This window comes from Amphiura filiformis, chromosome 9 (assembly GCF_039555335.1).
Source record: "Amphiura filiformis chromosome 9, Afil_fr2py, whole genome shotgun sequence".
Classification (NCBI taxonomy): domain Eukaryota; kingdom Metazoa; phylum Echinodermata; class Ophiuroidea; order Amphilepidida; family Amphiuridae; genus Amphiura; species Amphiura filiformis.
Window position 1 is genome coordinate 33,457,909 of NC_092636.1, and position 25,438 is coordinate 33,483,346.

Here is a 25,438-nt window from a genome sequence, read left to right on the forward strand (position 1 = left end):
TCAAACTTTACTAGACTATCAATTTTGAAAGATCATTTTTTATTTCCAGGCCCCCTGATATATTTCTGCAATCTATGGATATGTTATTTTGTGATATGTATAATTTGGAAAGATCTGAAATAAAACGCTCAAAAAACTTATTTTATATTAGGCCTATACGTGTAAAATGAGAGAAATACATCGGGTTGTTATTTCTGATTTTGGTCAAGCAAAGAATACTTTGGGTCAAGCATGCCGATTTACACGCAACACAACCTCTAAATCACCATCAAAAATACTATTTTTGATTGGTAATTTTGACTCAGTCTAGCAAAATGTACACCTCAAAAACGAATATATTACCCCTGAATAATATCCTTTTGAAGTTCAAAGTCGTTTTGTTTAATTCTGAAACTGGATAAAATCTGTATCTTGCCGCGATGCCGTTGTTTTCACACTTCACGAGAAGCATGCTGCTCATCAAACTACGGCAAGCATCTCAAACAAACTTCCGTGTATAGCCACTTTCCCCGAGCTTTTTCCACATAGACTGTATATTGTATAGGCCTATAGTACAACGCCAGCCATCAAGGTCGTGCATAGAGCATTTCCGGTATAAGTAGATCGAGTCCACTTGTAAACGCGTTCTCACTATGCTGTTTGATACCACGTCCTAGGTACGAGACTACCTCAATGAGGTGGTCTCGATGCTACATCCTGGATGTAGGATCGAGACCACTTATTTCGCGTTCTCACTATGCTTGGAAGTGGACTCGATGTAGGATCGAGTCCACGTCCTGGTATCAAACAGGCATAGTGAGAACGCGCCCTTAGACGTTAAGGTAAAATAGATCGTTCTGGAGATGGTACTCAGGAACACAAGTGATACCAAAACAAAAGAAAATGCATCAATCTAGTTCCAGTGTATTCTCTTTATTAGTACTCATATTAAGTGAGAAAATTGTCATTACACATTACGCCATTTAGGGTAACATTTCTAATATCTTGCACCAATTAAGGGTAAAATTTGCTACCCCTGAATACGCCATTTAGGGTCGAATTTCGATATGCTGTGATAAGCATGGGTACCACTTTAGTATGCGAGTGAACCCCCCGGGAAGTACACACAGAAAAGAAACAAACTATTTGAACTGTTCACACATTTATTCTACAATCTCCTGCTTACACCCTGCAGCAAGCATGCTACAGTGGTAGAAAAAAAATACACTAAATAATTTGAGATGCATCCTCCAGAAGGAGGGCTTTGTTTCTTCATTTATCATGTACGTAGACTAGACAGGTAGTTAACTTCACAGGGTTGACATTCACAGATCAATGTTAAATATTGAGTGATATTTCAGCAGTGTTGTATGGCACATTATTAACAACTATTATTTGAATGCTTGGCATAGTACAGGGGCGTCCCATTATTATTTGCTTGTAGGCTATGAAGATCCCCAGATCTGTATTTGATGGCCAAATACACCTTATATAACTGGTACCTAAATTCTTTTGCGATCTGTATAGTAAAATACTATGTATTAGCCGTCAAAATAGACGTAATAATCGGATTAACTACCTAGCAATAGATGGATACAATTTTTGAATAGATCGCCCTGCACTGCTTGAAGTGCAGGGCTATCTATTCAAAAATTGTATTCATCTATTGCTATGGTAGTTAATCCGATTATTATCACCGACAGCAATTATTAATTCTGAAGCTTATTTACAATGGTTACTTTCTGCAAGGTCTTTCTTTATTAATGAGGCTTCAATGATTTGACTACACACAACAAATTGAGGTCAATTTAAAGCTCTGTGTTATGTTTGTACTTGACACGTTACCTTGACAACCACTAACTAAATTTCATTGAATACATTGATAACATTGATAATAATCTTGTAGCAAGAAATATGTTTTCTTGTAGCAGGTTATTGATGCTTCTCAGTGAGACAGTAATGTGCCTTCCTTTAAAGCATGGCCTAATTTTATCACACATTTTTTACTTGATTACTAAATTACTTTCATATACCAAGTCAAATCAATCCATGTGTTGAAATAATACCATGGTTACACAGAGCGTTGACACAATCAAGTGAAAAGTACTTTATGCGACCTTGAAAACCCCAGAACACAAAGGTTCACATCGAGCAGCTATATTATAAGTTTGGTTACTTTGAACAGTTCATATGAGACAAAATTTTAACAAGTCTTACATATCGTTATGAATTCAGCAGACGGCCGAATCCGGATTCGGCTTTTGGTAAATTCATTTTACGCATTGATTACTTTTGAATTTGAGAACAAGGGATCAATGCTGTACATATTTGAGGGCAGCATATCAATTTTTTAACGGAATGATAACAGCATAGTAAGTATTCAAAAGAGGGCGACATACAGGGTTAGCTAACGGTGCATGCAGTACGGTCAACGACAATAACCGTTAAAAAGTCGATCTGCTGCCCTCTATAGGTAAAGTATTGATCCCTTGTTTTCAAATTCAAAAGTAATGCATGCGTAAAATGAATTTACCAAAAGCCGAATCCGGATTCGGCCGTCTGCTGAATTCATAACGATCCGGATTCGGCCATCTGCCGAATTCATAACGATATCATCACCCTCATAACAAAAGTGCCTAAGTCATTCCCAAATTTCCAGCGGCAATCTTCATTAACTTGTGGAATACATTTCTGTGATGTATTCCAAAAGTTAATGAAGAATGTGGCTGGAAATTTGAATAATTATGGGTTTATTACTCAGAAATTCAAAATTGCATACGAGAAACATAGGCAGTTTTGTTATGAGGGTGCCGATATTGTGGACATACAGATACACACCCCGGCTGACTGACACACAACTCAACTTATGATACCTAAAAATGAGGCTGATGTACAAAAAATAAAAACTTCCCAAGAATTGAGTCGCTAGATTTAAAAAAAAAAAAAAAAAACATGAAAACAAAATTTTTAACATGTACATTTATAAAACTGTCCAAACATGGCCATTATATCATGTTTTGATGAATCTAAAACATAAAAATGATAAAATTGGATGTTTTACACCCAATATTTATTGGTCTCCCTATGAGTTTACATCTTGTCCAATATTTTAAAACTTGTATTTCGACCAATAAATATGGGCTCCATCGATCCAATTTTATATCAAAATTTTTTTCCCCCAAGAATTGTTGCTTTTGCACCAATTCTGAATTTGATTCTTTTCCTTTTGAAAAAAAAATGTATGACGTCAGTGAATAATGAAGAAGTTTCGGCATATTTACTTATAATACACTTTTTAAAATATGGTTACAATTTTGAGGAATATTCATATACAGAATTACTTATCTAAAGTATTGCTACTACAAGTTCACTATTAAATACAGCTTTTGTTATAATACCTCATATCATTATCAAAGATTACAATGGGAGAAGTCCCACAAGAGATATCTTACACTTCCCACAATGCATTTCTCCCAAATCTACTGATTTGCTATCTAAAGCAACATGGGCCGATAGTGACAAAAAGTACCTCTCCTCAATGAACAGAGCACATCCAGATCTTGCAACAAATGTGTATTTCTTGACTCTCGACCAATGTTTACCCAGTCTATTCTTTTGTGACTTCACTCTAGTCTGAAGGGTCGCTAGTTCGAAGGTTCTCTTGTCCGAAGGGTCGCTAGTCCAAATATAGAATAAGGGTTAGGGTTAGAGTTTAGGGTTAGGATTAGCGAGCCTTTTTCTATATTCGGACTGGAGAACGTTATTTATTATTCAGACTAGAGAACCCGATATTCGGAACCAGCGAACCTTTTTTAGAATTTGGACTGGCGAATGGTAAATTAAGTGTTCGGAGTAGCGAACCTTCAGACTAAGGAGTCTTCGGACTAGGGAACCTTCGGACTAGAGAGTTGTGACCCTATTCTCAACATGAAAACAAAGGAAACCTGTTTAGTAATTGGAGTGTCATTTCCTGTAACGAGATGATGCATCACATTGCAAAGGATTCTGGGAATGAATGGTAAGGTATCTTTTCTGAAGAAGTCCTACCCTGCTTACTCAACAACTAGGTACAATATACATTGGTGGTCATCATTACTTGAAAATGGAATTATAAAGCCATACTAACAAAATCTCTCGGATTTGCTTAGCAAAAACTAGTAGTTCATACAACTTGTTTTCAAAAAATATATTACAGCTTAGTTTGCTTACATTATGTTTTCTAGGTTTTACAAAAAAACTGTTTCTTTCAAGTTCATAAGACATTTAACAGTGACAAGACTATTATTTATATTTTCTAATGGGTCATTCCAGAAGATTCCCCTACCCCAGATGACACTGTAATTTCACACACACCATTTCCACTTGATACTGTATGGGAATCTCATCAAAACAACAACGTCCAACCCCCAATGACGCAAGATTACATTTGAATTCCTATAGCTTAGGATAGCTTTGTAGATCAATATATACCTCAATTCCCTGGTAGTACCACCCTGAATTTGGGGCTAGAAAATCATGCTGTTATCAAGGCTAATATGTGACGTGTCATGTCAAAAGGAGACACTTTTGGGCAGGTTATCAATTTTGAGGTTTTTGCATATCCTAAATATAGAGATATTTTGCTCCACAACGCTGTTTTCCCCAATGAAATCGGACATTCCTAAGCGAAGATATTGAGTTCGTAAGTTATGGTATTATAAAATTGGAAATTGAGATATCGGCCTTTAAAAATATTATTGACAATGTTGAGAGTAGGAATTACCTTTAAAAATGTCTCAAAAAATACAAGATGCCAGTTATATTCTGGTTTGAAACCATCAGACAATATTTTCAACAATAATAACATCACAAATTCGCAACAAACCCAAATTGTGAAAAAATCACCCCTGTGCAGCTTTTTGGCTATTTCTCCATTTACGATCCTGCCCAAAAGTGTCTCCTTTATTTTGACATGACACGTCACATATTAAGCAGGCACCCAGACTTTTTGTACCCCATGGTTGCCAAGTGTTTGGCTCCTGGTGTGTCCAATATTTTACTCTACAAACTATAGGACTAGAAGCCATGTTTGCGACCAGGAACTCATTTTAGCTCCTGGTCCAGGCATACTTAATATAAGGCCTGACTGTTATGTGAAGTGTTTTGAGAAACCCATGGGAAATAACCCAGGTTTTACTAGCCCTACCACAAGGCCATTTTTGTTGATTGTAAACACCTTAAACATGCTTTTTGTAGGGTGGAGCAGTCACTGGGTTTTAGCAGACCTCTGGGTAAAGAGGCCCTATGGTAGGGCTAGGTTTCACAATAAAATACGCCACACACAAGCTGCACTTTTTTATTCTGTATGCACCGTTCACAAAATAATGAGAGGGTGTATGCCAGGAGTTCCCAGCATCCCACATTCTAAACTTGTGCCAATATCCTACATGATGTATTTAACTTGGTTGTCTTTGGATCAGTTTGGGGTAGGGTGGAGTGAGAAATTTCTGGAATGCACCAATGACAAAATTCATTACAAACCTTAAATATTATATTTCCTGTTTTGATATCACAATTTCAACATGATTAAGCATACTAGGGGTTAACAATGCTATCATATATATATATATATATATATATGTGACATGATCAAGGGGAATGAGTCACATGTCGACCCTGGTCGAAAATGAGGTTTGCCTGTGTTTCTAAAGAGGGCATTTAGAGCTTTCAGAAACTGAAAATCCCAAGTTTATACGACTTTTCTTTGTGAAGTTACATCAATTTATCAATCGCTGAAAACAATATAAAACAAAAAAATTTTAATGCTTTTTTTGCCAATATCTCAAAATCAATATTAGCGACATCCGACTCATTCCCCTTGATTGTGTCACATATATGCTCTTGAAAAGCTACATACTAACTACATATTAAATGACACTTGTATTTCCTTCACATATCACCTGAAATGAAGGTAATGTCCAAGGTGAAATTCTACACAAAAACTCTCGTTTTGCTTTTTCGTTGTTTTCCATCCTCCCAATCGCTACCAGCCACCATTCATTATGGGTACTGGACAGGGTTGGTTTTAATTAGAGAAGCGACTACAGGGCACCAGGTAACCTATTGTTGTTACACAGTAAGCAGTAATCCTGTTGACCGTTATCCTGTCAATGAACATCTAATTGGGGGGTTAGGGTTAGGTTGACAAGAAAATACCGAGGTTACCTGGCGTCCCGCAGCCACTTGTTAAATTAGTACCTGAAAAGTATAAAAAAACTACTACACTTGCTGGCAGAGAAGAATGGCACTTATTTACACTTTGAGAGTGCACACAGCGTAAACATGAAAATGGGGTTCTGATTGGCCGATTCAATCGTTTGACAATCGAAACAACAAACTGATAATCTTATTGGCCAATTACATGTCAAAGCATTGTGGTCAGCGCAGAGCAGCACTCATGAAGGGAACACACAGCTCCGTCCACATATTAACATTAACAGGGCGCTCACGTCAATCAGAGAAATATAGTACCAGACTTCTCTTGAGGCTAGTGCAACTCTTGTTTTGGGTTTAAAATTAATGAATACTTGGTTAGAAAACCACCACACAGTACTTGCGTGGAGTCCATTTAACATGAACGTACATGGACATGTACGTAGCTTTGGGTATTTTTGAAAGTCCTTGTACACAAAGGATATACAACTTGAAATACTAGGCCTGTTATCGACACATGATTTCTAATTTAACACTTGAGTTACGATTGCAGACTTCCGGTATAAACATACTTCCTGGTTCGTTCTATTTCGGGAGGTAACATGATCGTACGGTAAGCTTATTCAGACAAAATAGCATGGAAATTTAATTTTTTTTCTTTTTGATATGTGTCGTTAAGTGTCGAAAAATGACAATTTATTTTGACATGATCGGATTTAGGGTCATATCGACGATAATACGACACATACAACAGTCGATAACAGGCCCATGAAATATAATTATACAAGTGCCCCCTCCCCCCACCTACCTTGGGATATCCGTCAATACTTGTCAAATAAATTACTACAAAAATATGTACCAATATCAAAAAGCACGCACCATACATGTACATCAGTGCAGGACTAGTGTGATACACTGATAGTGAGCAGTTTAGTGAGTTTGATCATGAGACAGAGGAGATTGGGTTGTGTGGCGAACCCATTTGTGTCAGCACCTTATCTAACCACTGCAGGGGGCCGTTCAAGTGAATCTCGATCCAGCAGGGCGTACTTGTCACGTCCTGCCGGTGGTACTCGGCACCCCACCCTTTCACAAAGCTCATTCGTATCGTGCACATCTTTGTCAGCTCGTACACGGCTTCGAAACCGCAGTTGATCGACTGCGAGAGTAGGGCGGCAAACTGCTGGTTGTTGAAGATCTTGATACTGCAGGCTGGTGGGATTTTACAGACGGTGGTGGGGTGGAATCCGTGTCGGTAGTTGCAATTACGACTCTGTACAAAAATACTGCTGTCGCTTAAACACTCGGCGTACACTTCACCACCTACATAGTACAGATGCACCCCTGTAAAGTGAGAAACAACAAAATTAAAAGATAATCAATCTTAAAATGTCAACTCTTCTGGGAGAAAAAAGTGAAAAGTTTGAAATGTGCGGTCGTCCCCAAACATTCACAGCAATGAGTAGGGATTTTACCCAACACACACCATGGACCGTAGGCAGGCTAATGGCACAATTGACCTGCACATCACAGTTTAGAGTAGACATTTCAATGGGGTAGGGCTACATGTATATTGAACTTTTTTTTCTTCACTATTTCACCCTGAATTTTACATACAGACCAAAAAATATTTTATCCAAAACAGTGTTCAGTGAAAAGATAGGATTGGTATTTTCAAATGAAGTAGGGAAGTGTTTTAGACTGGAAATGTGAGGACCTGCTCGAGAATGGCAATAAATTACGCCAAAAAATATTGTTGTGTTGCCCTCAAGTGGGAAAAATGAGAAAGTTGGGTCGGTCGGTCAGATTTTTTTTTAACCTTCAGTTTTTTTAAATCCCTTCAAATATTAAATAATGCTTTTTCAATTAGGGGACATTTGTCAATTTTGACTTCTGGATACTTGTTAGACATGTTAGATAATCAATTTAAGACTAGTCTTTCAATAAAATATTAATTTTAAAGTGAAAAACATTGATTTGTTGAACAAATCTGTAAAAATCATCATTCAAAAAAAAAAAAATGCGACCCAGATTTTTCAGGATTTAGGGTCGGCCGATTGAGGGCAACACAACCATTTTTTGCCTTAGTAACATGTGTGCTATATGTCTATTCCTAATCAGTATGTCAAAAGTTCATATTTGTCTAGATATCCATATTTGTTTAAACATGGCAGAGGTGTCCGCTGGGCGGGTGTGTGCTATCATGATTAATGTGCTAGTGCAAACAAACCCTTCCTTTATCACAGTGATACTATATTGGATTCACAACAGAAATAGACTTTGTCAAAGTCTTGTGCTTCATCCAGATTGACACACACATGTATATATTTTAACCCCATGAGAACTAGCTGCCGATTGGCCAAAAAGAAGTTTTCATTATCAATTGGACCAATCAGCAACATTGTTAGAATAATTTCATTCTGATTGGTGACTGAAGTGAAGATATCATGTAATTGACCAATCAGAGGCAATGTTAGATCGGCAGGTAGTGCTCAGGGGTTAAAATATTTTTTAAATACCCTCCTGGGCAATGTTTTATACCCCTTCAGATGAAAAAGGGTACAAAAATACCCCTTCAGCAAAATGCTTAAGGAAAACCCTGGCAGCTTATGTTCAGGCTCCGTGAGTGTGCAAATTTGGCTGGTTTAAGTTTTACAGTGGGGCCTGGTGTGATTAAACCGTATTCTTGATCTTTACAGTTTTGGTACAAATATCAAAGTTACTCTTCCTTCAGGAAGGTCTGGCAACACTGCAAATGTCGAGGTCTGGCAACACTGCAAATGCTCATAATATACAGAGTGAAATTAATGTTATAGGTATAGGGAAATTTTCATGGGGTTTAATTTTCACGCTTTTCACAGACAAAGAGGCAGTCGTGAATTTTTAACCCCGCAAAAATATTTATTACACATAGTACTTAATGTGAATATATTAGGAAACACAAATTAAACACCCACTAAACTGTCCTGTTCATTGAAAAGTATACATACCTAGGTGCAAATGTCAGCAACCAAGGTGGAGGGGGAGAAGACATGAGGAACAGAATTTGCAAGGCAATGGGATCATTCATGAAGCTCAAACAAATCTGGAATGCCAGCAAGCTCACTTTAGGAACCAAACTGAAGCTGCTCAAATCTCTGGTAATGTCAGTATTATTATACGGCTGTGAAACTTGGAAGATCAATGATAGTGATAACAGGAAGTTGGACAGTTTTCAATTCAAATGTCTCAGGAGAATACTGAAGATTAGATGGCCATATGTCATATCAAACAATGACTTACTAAAGAAAACCAAAATGAACAGGACAAGTGAAAAAAACCCAGAATTCCTTACCTTTGCCGATGTGATGGCGTGTACCCTCAATGGTAGAATTACGATTGACGTTGGACAGCAGGCCTAAGCAGAAACGGTCGCTCTTGTTGGATGGATCAGTGAAACCGTCCACTGTGACATGAGTGCCGGATGCATGGAAGGGGTCGCCAACACGGCTGTTGAGCTCATAGTATGCAATTGAACACCAACATTGTTGCTCTTGGAATGTCACTGGTGACACATCTGTCAAATGGAAACAAGAGGAATATGTTATGTGGGATAACAGGAATTTCTTTGTCATGATGCCAATTTGTTCATCGTCATAATGATTTTCAAAGAACATTATTTTTGTGTTAGGCCAAAAAAAAAAGGTTTGTCTCAAAGCTGACGAGTGATCTGAAAACAAATGCGAAATGCGATTTTTTTTTCCCCAACTTGATATTTTTATGGTGTGTCAAAATTGAAAATTAGTGTGGTGGCTGTCAAATTCAGCAGTGCCAGTGTTGTCTATACCCATCTGCCATCATTTCCAACACACAAGCTATCGGAGCACATGGATTCTCGCCATTAAGTATTTCTAAAGCAACATCTTTTAGTGTGTTCGTAGTTTTGGTTTTGTGTAAAAACCATCCTTTCTCTTTATTTTTCCCGGATAATTTGATTTTCAAGATCACAAACTCGGATGATGCTGCCGCTGAATCCATGATGACTTCGGTGGGAGGATTAATACTAGCCATGTATTTAATATTTAAATTAAACAAACGTCATCGTAAATGCGTCATAGTCATTCATATTGCCACGCACGTAAAATGACAACATTAAAAATGTTGATGAATATTCAGCGAGTACTCGAGTACATGGTGTACAATTAAGATTTTTTATTGTAGGATCGGTCTTAAAAAATAGTATGATTTAAATACGCATGCAGGTGTGTCGTTCAGACTACAACAGTGTCATCGTAGGTGACTTTTTAGTTACAATGTAGGCTGTTTTAAATTCTTGATCCAGGAGACGCACTGTGCGATGTTCGATGTTTTTTGATATTTTTATTTTGAGAAAAAAAATCTGATTTTCGCCGAATTTTTCGGGAAAAAATTTTTAAATTTTTTTTTTTGAAATAAAAAAAATTTCCGATTTCTTTTTTTTTTTCAAATCGTGCGATTTTACAAATTTGAGACGAACCATTTTTTTTTTCCTTATCTTGCAGTTAAGAGAATAGAATAGCCTTAGCCCCATGAGAACTACCTGTCTAATGAGTTTTCATTATCAATTGGACCAATCTGCAACACTGTTAGAATAATTTCACCACACAAAAAAATGTGGGTGAATTATTTGCAAAACTCCACTCTGATTGATTAAAATGAAGATATCATGTAATTGACTAATCAGAGGCAATGTCAGATCGGCAAATAGTGCTCAGGGGGTTAACAATGCAATATTGTGACATTTCCTAAGGAGTGATCCCTCAACTGTAAAACTGTAAGATTTCTTTCTCTTGCTGCAACCAACCAAACAGTCCATTTAAAATCCATGCAAACAAACATGGTAAGAAACCATTATATGTATACCTTGCATGTTGATGCCGCTGTTAGGACCATTGTTACGATTAGTTTCCATCGCATCCGCACCCTCTTGGTCAGGTGGCATGTATGCAGGAGGTGGGGTGTCCGCTGTTGAGATAAATAATCAAATAGACTTGTTACAGGTTAATAATATGTGACGTGTCATGTCAAAAGGAGACACTTTTGGGCAGGTTATCAATTTTGAGGTTTTTACATATCTTAAATATAGAGATATTTTGCTTCACAACACCGTTTCCCCAATAAAATCGGACATTCCTAAGCGAAGATATTGAGTTCGTAAGTTATGGTATTATAAAATTGGAAATTGAGATATCGGCCTTATTATTGACAATTTTGAGAGTAGGAATTACCTTGAAAAATGTCTGAAAAAATACCAGATGCCAGTTACATTCCGGTCTGAAACTATCAGACAATATTTTAAACATTAATAACATCACAAAAAAAAAAAAAAATTTGCAACAAACCCAAATTGTGAAAAAATTACCCCGGGCAGATTTTGGGCTATATCTCCATTAACGATCCTGCCCAAAAGTGTCTCCTTTTGACATGACACGTCATGATATAACCTTGTTCCATTGCTATCAACTTGTCAGCTTTTGTATACTTGGAGGTTAATGACTGCATATCAGTTGTTTTGAGAGTATTGTGAAAACATTTTGTTTTTAGACCAAGGAATATCCTGAAGAGTGCAGGTCCGAAGGATATCCAGAGGTCCAAACAAAATTTTTGGATTTTTCACAATAGACCATTTCAAATCAAGATCAGAAAAGTTAGGAAAACCGCTGTATATATTCAGGAAGGTCAAATTGGCGGTCAAAAAATGTGAAAAATATCACGAATCATGTACCCCTTTTGAGTGCAAATACAACTTACTTAGCCAAAATCAACATGGGTCATAGCCAGAAATATTTTCCAAAGGTATTTAACTAACACTTTCGCTATTTGGTACTTCACAATTTGACAGTAATGGAAAGAAAAGTGCAAATCTTCATAATTTTTTGGCCCTTAAAATTTCGTAATATTGACAATATAAACAACAATTTCAGTGAGTGGTATTATTCAGTAAGCTAGGGGGTCAAAGTGGCGGACAGGATATGTCAAGAACCCAATCACAGCACCCTTCTGCGTAAAAATACAGTTTTTTAGCCAATATGAACATGGGGTCATTGGTTTGAATATTTTCCTAGTATTTGAGCTAACACCTCAGCTACTTGGTTTTTTACAATATGACATTAATGGAAATAAATGATAAAATGTTCATCATTTTTCGTCAGTATACAACAAATATGCATCACCTCTTACACAAGACATACCAACACACCCTGATTGCACATTGTGTATCCTTGGCAAAAGTACCTCTCTCATCCATAATTAACTGTATGAAAGTTCATCGTGGTTATGATGTCTGTTGCACATTTGAACTTCGCACTGTACATGATGCTGAAGAGGTACTTTTTTATGCGAGTGCGATCGGGGAAATTATTTCATGCTTCGGTTTTTATCGGAATGACTCAGTTTGGACCTTGAAAGTCCTTGAATTTTAAAGGTGCAGGAACCCTGTTTCTACAGCTTGGAGCTGAACTACAAGTAGTTATTTACTTACCAAGTAAACCGGAAGGACAGCTTGGACCTGAACTACATGTAGTTATTTACTTACCAAGTAAACCATAAGGACTGCTTGGACCTGAACTACATGTAGTTATTTACTTACCAAGTAAACCATAAGGACTGCTTGGACCTGAACTATGTAGTGATTTACTTACCAGGTAAACCATAAGGACTGCTTGGACCTGAACTACATGTAGTTATTTACTTACCAAGTAAACCATAAGGACTGCTTGGACCTGAACTACATGTAGTTATTTACTTACCAAGTAAACCATAAGGACTGCTTGGACCTGAACTATGTAGTGATTTACTTACCAAGTAAACCATAAGGACTGTTTGGACCTGAACTATGTAGTGATTTACTTACCAGGTAAACCATCAGGACTGCTTGGACCTGAACTATGTAGTGATTTACTTACCAAGTAAACCATAAGGACTGCTTGGACCTGAACTATGTAGTGATTTACTTACCAAGTAAACCATAAGGACTGTTTGGACCTGAACTATGTAGTGATTTACTTACCAGGTAAACCATAAGGACTGCTTGGATCTGAACTATGTAGTGATTTACTTACCAAGTAAACCATAAGGACTGTTTGGACCTGAACTATGTAGTGATTTACTTACCAGGTAAACCATCAGGACTGCTTGGACCTGAACTATGTAGTGATTTACTTACCAAGTAAACCATAAGGACTGCTTGGACCTGAACTATGTAGTGATTTACTTACCAAGTAAACCATAAGGACTGTTTGGACCTGAACTATGTAGTGATTTACTTACCAGGTAAACCATCAGGACTGCTTGGACCTGAACTATGTAGTGATTTACTTACCAGGTAAACCGTCAGGACTGCTTGGACCTGAACTATGTAGTGATTTACTTACCAAGTAAACCATAAGGACTGTTTGGACCTGAACTATGTAGTGATTTACTTACCAGGTAAACCATCAGGACTGCTTGGACCTGAACTATGTAGCGATTCACTTACCAAGTAAACCATAAGGACTGCTTGGACCTGAACTATGTAGCGATTCACTTACTAAGTAAACCATAAGGACTGCTTGGACCTGAACTATGTAGTGATTTACTTACCAAGTAAACCATAAGGACTGCTTGGACCTGAACTATGTAGTGATTTACTTACCAGGTAAACCATAAGGACTGCTTGGACCTGAACTATGTAGTGATTTACTTACCAAGTAAACCATAAGGACTGTTTGGACCTGAACTATGTAGTGATTTACTTACCAGGTAAACCATCAGGACTGCTTGGACCTGAACTATGTAGTGATTTACTTACCAAGTAAACCATAAGGACTGCTTGGACCTGAACTATGTAGTGATTTACTTACCAAGTAAACCATAAGGACTGCTTGGACTTGAACTATGTAGTGATTTACTTACCAGGTAAACCATAAGGACTGCTTGGACCTGAACTATGTAGTGATTTACTTACCAGGTAAACCATAAGGACTGCTTGGACCTGAACTATGTAGTGATTTACTTACCAGGTAAACCATAAGGACTGCTTGGACCTGAACTATGTAGTGATTTACTTACCAGGTAAACCATAAGGACTGCTTGGACCTGAACTATGTAGTGATTTACTTACCAGGGAAACCATAAGGACTGCTTGGACCTGAACTATGTAGTGATTTACTTACCAAGTAAACCATTATAGGACTGCTTGGACCTGAACTATGTAGTGATGTACTTACCAGGTAAACCATAAGGACTGCTTGGACCTGAACTATGTAGCGATTCACTTACCAAGTAAACCATAAGGACTGCTTGGACCTGAACTATGTAGTGATTCACTTACCAAGTAAACCATAAGGACTGCTTGGACCTGAACTATGTAGTGATTTACTTACCAAGTAAACCATAAGGACTGTTTGGACCTGAACTATGTAGTGATTTACTTACCAGGTAAACCATAAGGACTGTTTGGACCTGAACTATGTAGTGATTTACTTACCAAGTAAACCATAAGGACTGCTTGGACCTGAACTATGTAGTGATTTACTTACCAAGTAAACCATAAGGACTGCTTGGACCTGAACTATGTAGTGATTTACTTACCAGGTAAACCATAAGGACTGCTTGGACCTGAACTATGTAGCGATTTACTTACCAAGTAAACCATAAGGACTGCTTGGACATGAACTATGTAGTGATTTACTTACCAAGTAAACCATAAGGACTGTTTGGACCTGAACTATGTAGTGATGTACTTACCAGGGAAACCATAAGGACTGCTTGGACCTGAACTATGTAGTGATTTACTTACCAAGTAAACCATTATAGGACTGCTTGGACCTGAACTATGTAGTGATGTACTTACCAGGTAAACCATAAGGACTGCTTGGACCTGAACTATGTAGCGATTCACTTACCAAGTAAACCATAAGGACTGCTTGGACCTGAACTATGTAGTGATTCACTTACCAAGTAAACCATAAGGACTGCTTGGACCTGAACTATGTAGTGATTTACTTACCAAGTAAACCATAAGGACTGTTTGGACCTGAACTATGTAGTGATTTACTTACCAGGTAAACCATAAGGACTGTTTGGACCTGAACTATGTAGTGATTTACTTACCAAGTAAACCATAAGGACTGCTTGGACCTGAACTATGTAGTGATTTACTTACCAAGTAAACCATAAGGACTGCTTGGACCTGAACTATGTAGTGATTTACTTACCAGGTAAACCATAAGGACTGTTTGGACCTGAACTATGTAGTGATTTACTTACCAGGTAAACCATAAGGACTGCTTGGACCTGAACTATGTAGTGATTTACTTACCAGGTAAACCATAAGGACTGCTTGGACCTGAACTACATGTAGCAGGAGAATGGGGCCCTTGAGGGGAGCCTAGGTGAACAGATCCTGGTCCATTCTCAAAGCTCTGTGGGTAGGTGGCATTGTGTGGGTATGCAGGCTCTGGTAGGCCACCATGGTATGGCAACATACTGTGCGATGGGACTGATTCACTGTGTCGTGGGACAAGCACTGGCGGAAGAACTGTGGAACAATAAAAATACAAGAACAGCCCCAATCTCAGAATTATTATTGTACACTCACATCAACACTGGTGGTACTAGTACTCAATACATGATGGTATCATATGGGCTACTGAACATGCTGTACTATCCAGCAAACACAAAAGATTTTACAGAAAACGTGTATATATGTCCGATTATAGCGGAATATTAAGGGCCCATCCATTTTGCCCATGTGTCAAGGTCACCTATTGTGACCCACTTTCTTGGAATGGCGAATGATAACACCCCAATCTCCTACCTCCAGACAGCAAATTCTCTCCAAAACTCAAGTAACAGATGATATATGTGGTGTGATCAAGCAAAATCCGTCTGAAGTCAGGCATATTTTATTTTCAGTTTTCTATATGATTGCATGCATCAATCATTTGCTGGATGGAAACCCCATTGAAATTGAACATTTAGTTCCAAATATATGAACAGTTGAAGTGTTTCCAAAACAACAGAAGAAATTATTTCCTTTGTTTGGCTGTATTTGAAAATCAACGTTTCCAACTTCTGACTGATTTTGCTTGATCGTATCACATACTTATCCCCAAAAAAAGATCAATTCAGTGACAAAGTCACACTATATAGGACACTGATCTAATGCAACGTAGAATCATTAGTATGGTACCGTACTGCAGGAATGCCAAGTGATTAACCCAAACGCTATATAAATATGGCACAACCAGGGTTCCAATTGGGTCAAGTTTTTTGCATAGCTGTTTGTGCTATGCAAAACACATGTTTGTATAGCAGTTTCCAAATTTTGCATCGCAGTTATTTTGCTATGCAAAAAAAAAAAAGTGTAGCATTTGGCGATGCAATATTTGTGTTTGCGAAGCGAATCTACAACTTCTGTCATTGTCATCAAATCTCGGCTATCACTGCCGCCAAATAAGTATTCGCGCATCACACACATTTCCCAAACTTATTATTAGCACCTTGTTGCTAATAAAATATCAAATATATCCAAGAAAATACAGGTTGTATGTGTTCATCATTTATTTATCATCAATAAATTCATGTTTATGCTGGATTTTATGCTTAAAAGCCATCAGAATTCACAATTGTTTTCAAGAAGTCAAAATAATTGAAAATGTAATAATCGCCATTGACATTTCCCTCATTAATTATTCATGAGCTCATTATCGCTGACGTAATGCTATGGGGAGAGAAAGTGGGTATTTTGAAACCGATACTCAGTAAACATATAAACAATTTTTTTATGTGTAGTTGGCATACAGCTTCAGGGGGTATTGAAACTACTTGAAAACATCTCCTAGCAACGGTCAGAGGTCAGGTTTTTTTGCTGATAGCCATTGCTTTGACAGACATAATTTTGCTATTGCAAGAGCTTGACAGATTCAGGAACCACATCCCCACGTGCTTTGTGTCAAAATGCCAAAAAAAATGCAATGTGGAATTTGGCTCGAAAATTGCGATGCGTTGGGTAACTTTTGAGGTAAATACAACGTGGAATTTAGCTCAAATTTATGTATAGCACTTTTAGCTCTAGATGCATTTTGGAAAAGTGCATAACAGTTGATGGAAATTGCATAGTTTAATTACAATGAACAATCAAGTGGTATTTACCTGGACTTTCTACCCTGTTGTAGTGATATGGATTGATGCACACTTCCTTCTGTTTCTTGCCGAAAGCAAACTCACAACAGTCTACAGATTTCAACTCATGATGGCTCTGCAAATCAGGCCAGCGCCATACACGCAATATATCACATGGGGTAGTCCTTCCGATGTGACACCTGTAATCTACCGTCCAATGAACGTGGGATGGTCACACATTTGCTTTGTTCTCCAGGCTGTGAAAGAGCCTTCTCCAACTCCTCCATGGCACCTTTCTTCTTTTTTAGTTTCTTGACGAGCTGATCCACAGCTTTCTCTGCCCATTTCTCTTCCTCGTCACCCTGTTTCCAGCCCAGAAGGCGCTTTACCAACGGATTGGTGAAGGAAAATAAACTTGTCATACTCATCGTTTACTCGGATGTAGCAAACTGGGTGGCTAAGTCCTTTTTCTTAACACCAAATGTGAAGTGGAAATTTTATTTCAATTTCTTCTTGGATTTCTTTAGGTTTTCTGAAAAACATGAAACAACAGTAATTATGAAAACTTCTGTTTTACATCATAAATACAAGGATGAGTGATAACTGAGCTACAATGTACATGTCCATGTACTATTTGTCATAAACCCCACCCTATTTTTTTTTATTTACCAAGAAATTTTTGTTCAATTGGTAGCTTTACCCACACGCTTAATATTTTGTTCCCACGTTTTTTAGAAACTCACCCTTATTTATATAGCAAAATTTTAACAACCACCTTTTTAACAATTTCCAGAATGGTAAACCCCATGCTGTAGAACCAGTGTTTCTGCACCCCGAAGCCTTTAAAAGTCAAGGACTTTCAAGGTCCAATAGCATGATTTTCAAGGACTTAATACCACAACACAAAAATCATGATGCGGCTCTCCATGCAGCACATATATTAACGAAAGTGACAGCTCCTCTCTACTCCCCAAATTTTGTCAAATTTCTAATTTTCAAGGACTTTCAAGGACCTTGTGCAATTTTCCAGGACTTTCAAGGCTTTGAAAAGGTGTTTTCAAATTCAAGGACTTTCAAGCACTGTGTGAACCCTGTAGAGAGCGTGCCGAACAAACGGTATGTGTAAGGAAAAGGATTGAGCTAAATTGATTACGTTATTTATTTAGTGATACTCCAAAAATCCACAAATTTTCAAACAAAAATTTCAACAAAATATATTTTTATAACAAGGTTGCACTGTAAATTACTCGAGAACTCTAGCTTTAAATTTGCAGAACATGATAGTTATTAGTTACGCATTCGGGGCTAGAGTCCCAAGCTATCGGGTTTTTTTGTAGATCAGCATTGATATTTTTTGCAACACATGTTAATATTCTATCTGCATGTATGTTCAAATTTGGATTATATAACTTATTTTCACAAGTCAACTGTATCATTTCTAAGAGCAAAGGTTGCCTATTTAGAACATTATGAAATTAAGTTGAAGTGCAATTTTAACATTTGAACTTGAAGCGAACACCCGTCGTGATGAGATGCGTTTACTTCTGAACTTCGATTGCTTTACATGGTGTCATGTCATGCTTCGTTGATTTCCACTAAATTTCAATAGAAATGGACTCGGCCCCTTAAAAATAGTATCCTACTATCGCTCAAACAAGGAAACCTCTTTACGAATTCTCTCACCTTGTGATCCTACATCACCAGTTGAAATAAACAAAAACAACTTTGTCATTCCTTAAAATAACATGTAACTTCATTAATAAACTAGAGCGGTTACCGCACCATAGCTGAACCATGATGCTTCGGCAGTATATTGTGGAATATCACTGTCGGGGGGGAGGGGTGTTAAACCTTCTTGGGATTACTAGATATGGAAAGGACCCAAAATAGGAATATTGACCCGGTTCTTATGAGCAGGGAAAATTATTTTTTATTATATTCTTGACTTCTTTCAAAGGATTACGGTCGGTCGCTGGAGGACAAGCAAACAATCTTTTTTTTGCCTAAGTATTCATGAACTCGATCACATGGTTTTAATCGGTAGATCGGAGTGGTTGGAATTGATGCAACCTGGTTGACCTTACAGGGGTCAGAGATATGCATATTCATGTTTTTCATGACATTCAATGGCTGCTGGCTAAACAGCGATGCGGAAGAAGTATCCATTACCCGGACTGAACATTGCGACATCAATGCTTGTACCGACATATTCTAATGACGGCGGAATAAATGTAAAGCGCTTTGAGGCCGTTTACGGCATAAAGCACTATATAAATATCTACATTTATTTATTTTACCAGGGATTTTCAGACACAGAGACTTCTACAAATTCGTACAAAGGTAGCCAAAGGGTTGGGGATCGCATTTTTAACTATCACTAAATGTTTTGGAGTTGAGGCCAACTAAAAAGTAGACCATTTCGGTACATCAGTACATGTCACATTTTGAATAGTGAGGTGAGTGGGAAGTGACCAAATTGGTGCACAGCACTTGTTCCAAAAGTTCTAACTTAAGTATGAACAACCGATAGCTTGTGATATGAAAGTTAGAAGGTGCAAGTATTTGTTCTTATGTCACATACCTTGTTTGGCACATGTACGCGGTTGGCATACAGGGCACAATGTCATACATTGTACATATGAATAAAAACTTCTTTCTCAAGTTAATCCTTGTCTCAAAAATATGAGGATATTGCTGAGGGTGTCACCATCAGCACTGGATTTTTGCCATTAATATTTTAATTAGTGGCGCAGAGATCGGTCTTTGATCAAGCAAGGTTGCAGAATTAAACGGACTCATAATATGGATTAATTTGTACTTCAGTGCCTGTGTTTCTGGTTAAAAGTAAGCAAACACTTCAGGCTCAGCTAAATTGTAGCCAAATTGGACAATCTAAAAAATTGTTTTTATGCGTTTTAAAACTGACGACGCTATGATGGTTGAATGTGTTAAGGCCTAATAAAAATAAAGTTTGGTTTCCGGTATTCCGACCGACCGTGTAAAACCCTGCCAACTCACATAATTTTATCCAATTTTTGGAAAAAAAAAAAAAAATGTTGTTTTAATGGCTAATTATGTTAAAGGTCCGTAACCCGATCGACAGCATCATCCCCCCGATTTTTTTCATTGTTGATGAGGTTTTGGTATCACATAATAGATACTATTTTTCTCATTACTATCCTGAAATTTGACGCTCCAAGTCGATGTATTTACGGAGAAATCATGAAACACAGCGGTTTTTACAGGTTACCAGTTTGTAAAAATAAAAATTACTTCGGATTTCTGGGTAGGGAATTAATTGCGAACCATCGAGACGGTATGCCGTATATAGTTATAAAAAATCCACGATGTACATCGTGGGCTGAATTGCTCAATCGGTTAGCGCATTGTGCGTTACCCGAGAGGTACCCGGTTCAAAATCTCGTATCGGAAGATTTTTTTTTCCTCTCCATTTTTAACCCAAACTTTTTTATATTCATTTGAAATGTACATATTGCAAGGGGAAATATATTTTGTTTCCTTTTTTTCTGAAACGGTACGAAAACAACAACAAATATTTTCCGTTCAATACGGGCCGGGCATTGTACAGCATGTCATCAGCATTCGTCATACGAACGGGAATTGTTGTTGCTTGCTTGCCTGCCCAGAATGCAATTCACGTATACCAAGGTATTGGATTGCAAATTTGGCTATTTATTCACATTTACTCTGAAAATCCTCTTGTTTTTTCACAAAGCAGCATAAAGGGGGCGATATTTGATATTATTATGTAATTTTAAAGACAATCCATATCCAAAACCAATAGGGTTACCCCCTTTAAGGAGAAACCTTTCACATAATTTTGGAAATTTCAAAAAAAAATCTAAAGTTCTGAAAATACAAAGGAAATACATTCAAGTGCACAAGTTGTTTTCTTGTTGTGGACTTTTCGCTGCTCTTAAAATCACTCAAAAATCATCTTTTGAATATTTTTTTGGACTAAAGCTGATGCGTAGCCGTAGAATAAGTTGAGCAATCACAGATATGACATACATTGTACATCAGTGACACAGGTTTCTAAAGTGAGTATTTTACTAGTTGTAGTAACTACAAATTTTGAACGTTTGAGGACTTGTTCTCAACTTGTAGGTACTCCCGTAAGGTGCCTCCAGGGTTTTATTTTGGCAAGTTTGCATTAGCATATCCAGTAAAATATTCAATTTAGAAACCTGTGTCACTGATGTATGTCATCTGTGATTGCTCAACTTATTCTACGCATCAGCTTTTGTCCAAAGAAATATTTAAAAAGATGATTTTTGAGTGATTTTTATGAGCAGCGAAAAGTCCACTCCACGACTAGTACATGTACATGTGAATATGGTGATGAATGCACGCTAAATCGCGGCGGCACATACACGTAACTCCTTGGAACTCACGGTCGGAGCTGTGAGTTCCAATATTGGAACTAGTATTTTACTAGATGCAAACTTGCCTACGGGAGTATCTACAACTTGAGAACAAGTCCTCAAACGTTCGAAATTTGTAGTTACTACAATACAACTAACACATGAACACCTAGTCCCAGGTGCTCTGACGATAACACTCCGATCGCCAGGCAATCTACATTTATAATCATAGATGACTTATTAAATAAAAAATATATGAAACAACTACTGGAGCAAGACACTTCTACTTCTACGACGATACTCGACAGGATCCATAAGTAAGGATGTAGTGTCAAGGAAACTGGTCATGCTCATGCACGGTGCAAAGTCCAATGTGCTAGGTGCTTTATTTACAAGTTGACAGTCGTCGTGCGAGTAAAAAATGAACATGCCTTTACATGGCATTTGAGACTGCTCCCCGGAAGGCCTCTACTGACGGAGAGGTCAGGATTGAAGCGGGGAGGGTATTCCACCAGGTGATTGTTCTGGGGAAAAAGGCGTACTGGTAGAGTTGAATCTGAGCAGGAATGATCTGGAATTTGTTAGGGTGGTAGTACCTGGTGTTTGAAGATGGCATCTGGATAAGGATATGATCTGCATTGATGGCCACAGACTTGGTGAAGATTTTGAACATCGGAATAAGGCATGCTGATTTGCGCCGGTTCTCAAGGGACTCCCACTGCAGTTCGTGGAGCATAGATGACACGCTGTCCCGATGATGGTATCTTGAAAGGACGAATCTTGCAGCACGGCGTTGAACCATTTCAAGTCTGTCGGTGTCTTTTTTGGTGTGAGGATTCCATACTGTGCTGGTGTACAAAATGTACTTTAGATGAGGGCGGACGAGAGAGATGTAGGCTTGCTGCCGGAGTTTTTGTGGACAGCCTCTGAGGTTGCGTCTGAGCAGGCCTAAGATCTTATTTGCCTTTTTGGTGGCGTTCGATATATGTGCTTGCCAGGAAAGGTTCGATGTTAATGTGAGGCCCAGGTAAGGATATTCATTGACTGATGAGAGCTGGTTTCCTCCCAGGTGGTATTCACGGATGGTGTTGTTTCAAGGAGGAGAATCTCAGAATGTGGCATTTGTCCACATTAAACTTCATCTGCCACTTGGATGACCACTGGTCCAGACGGTTTAAGTCTTGTTGGAGTAGATCGCAATCGCCAAGGCTGGACACAGGTCTATATAAAAGGCAATCATCCGCGAAGAGACGGAGCTTAGACGAAATCCCAGATGGAATATCGTTGATAAATGATAAGAAGAGTAGTGGCCCAAGGACCGTCCCCTGAGGGACTCCTGAAGTGACATCGACGTATTCAGATGACTGGCCATCAATGACAACCCGTTGAGATCTTTTAGTGAGGAAGTTTTGGATCCAATTAACTTAAGCAATGATGCATTCATCCCATAGTGCTGGAGTTTTACAAGCAATCTCTGGTGGGGGACGCGATCAAAGGCTTTACTGAAATCCAATACCACTGCATCTACCTGTTGCCGATCGTTCATGGCCTTTGCAAGATCTTGAGTTGTTGTTATCAGTTGTGACTCACAGGATCTACCTGAACGGAAGCCGTGCTGGAAGTCTGATAAAATCTGGTGCTTGTCATAATGATTCATAATTTGACTTATGTATGATATGTTCAATAAGCTTGCTGCATATGGCAGTGATCGAAACCGGGCGGTAATTTGCTGGAACGCTCCTGTCACCCTTTTTGTAGATTGGCACAATGTTGGCGACCAACCAATCAGAAGGGACTACACCCGTGTCTAAAGATTGCTGGAATATGAAGGTTAATATGGGTGAAATTTCTGTAGCACAATCCCTCAGGATCCGAGCAGGTATCATGTCGGGTCCAGTTGCTTTCGGACTTGGAGAGACTGGAGAAGTTTCAAGACTCCATCTGATGTCACAATAATGCGGTCCATGGGAGGAGCCACAGGCTTACCTAGCACTGGTAACATTTGCTAATGTTACATTTGTCTTCTTGAGTAAATACAGATTTGAACTGATTATTGAACGAAGTGGCCTTGCCCTTGGCACTAAAAATAACACTGGAGCCATCTTTCAAAGATGTGATGTTAGTAGTGTCCTGCCTTTTCGAACGAATAAATCTCCAGAATGACTTGTTGTTCTTATCGTCGGTGTCATTGAACATTTTGTTCTGATACTCCCAATAGTTATGGCGAACTGACTTCCTCAAGGTTTTCTGGAATTCCTTGTATTCGCGCCAATCGGTTTCATTGCCTGAGCGGGATGCCTTATTATACAATCTCTGTTTCCTTTTAGATTTTCTCTTGATTTCATTAGTGATCCATGGATTTGACTGCGAAGTCCTGGACATCTTGGATATGGAATATATTGATCCATCAAGCAACTGATATTGTTCTTGAATCTGTCCCAGTTGTCTTGGACCGAACAGTTTTCAGGATTACCATTCAAAAAATCTTGCTGGAAGCTCAAAAGATCTGACCGAAGACCATCCATATTAGCTTTGCCATACATGAAGATTTTCCTGGGCACTTTCTTGTTTATTTTTGGCTTTAAGTTCACACTAAAGGAAACCATCTCATGGTCGCTGATTCCTGCTGACACGCGACATCCGCTGATGAAACTGGGATGGGAGGTTAGCACAAGATCAAGAATGTTCCGTGTAGCCCCTGATATTCGTGTGGGTTCTAACACCATCTGATCAAAAAAGTGGTTGTTGCAAATGTCAAGCAGTTTAGCGCATTTCGTGAGGTTCAATAGCATATTGCTTAACAGTTCGGTTATCCCAGTTAATATCAGCCAGGTTGAAGTCGCCTCCAATTATAATAGCTGCGTTCTTCAACTTTCGACAGGAGGTGAGCATGAGGTTTCGAATAAATCGGTTGCGCATATATATATGAAAACCTGCGGAGCTGCCCCTGAATGCGCCTATACCATTATACGTAGCGGTGTAGTAGGCCAGTGCAGTGGGACAACGAAACCGCTACTACGTGAACGAGCTAATGAACACCATGACACAGTCACGCCTTACATTACGTGTACGTACGCTACATGGACGCAAACACACATGTTCCTGCTTGGCCAAGATTTACTTGATTTAACCGCAGTTCTTTTTTACGCGATAATCAGACAGAGCAAACGGACACCACTGAAGTAAAATAATGACACTCAATCATGTCAATGACAATTGATAAAATGGCGATGACCACATAAAATAATGAACAGTTTAAGCTTACTTAATTTCCACTCAAGCCCGGCGGCATTCTTGGTAAATTTATCCTAGAAAGTCTCTTGAAAGATTCTTGTAAGTTCGTCGGAAGTTTTGACTATTCTAGCATTGTATTTTTAGACAATGAATGTTATTAATATTGCTCGGTTTTACATACTTTCGTGTAAACACAGCAGCGCAGCATAAAAATGGTATCGCGAAAACAAGGAGGTTGCAGTGTTTCTAAAAACAAGAACTGTCTTTAAAAAGACATTCTCAATCTTGCGGTTGAAGCGTTCAATTTCACATGATATTAGGCCTAAAAAAATTGTTTGATTGGCGTAACCCGACCTAGGCCCGACCCTAACTTTTTTTTTGTGCAAAAAAAAAAAAAAAAAAAAAAAAAATAAAAAAAAAAAAATCATGTGGAGAAAAAAAAGTAAAAAATACATTAAACATTATTCCCCCCACCGGGGATGACACTCCTCATAAGCCCTGGGTCAGTATTCATATTTTGGGTC

At 38.3% G+C, this 25,438-nt stretch overlaps 1 protein-coding gene across 1 annotated transcript; it reads right to left on the reverse strand.

Moving 5' to 3' along the window:
* Positions 1-5,854: 5,854 nt before the first annotated feature.
* LOC140160897 (mothers against decapentaplegic homolog 5-like) lies at positions 5,855-25,150 on the reverse strand. The gene is given in 8 exon segments (XM_072184232.1): positions 5,855-7,515; positions 9,506-9,727; positions 11,053-11,154; positions 15,491-15,709; positions 17,326-17,457; positions 17,460-17,483; positions 17,486-17,827; positions 24,946-25,150. Coding segments are annotated over 7 exon segments (1,338 nt in total). The 5' UTR covers positions 17,724-17,827; positions 24,946-25,150; the 3' UTR covers positions 5,855-7,114.
* Positions 25,151-25,438: the final 288 nt, after the last annotated feature.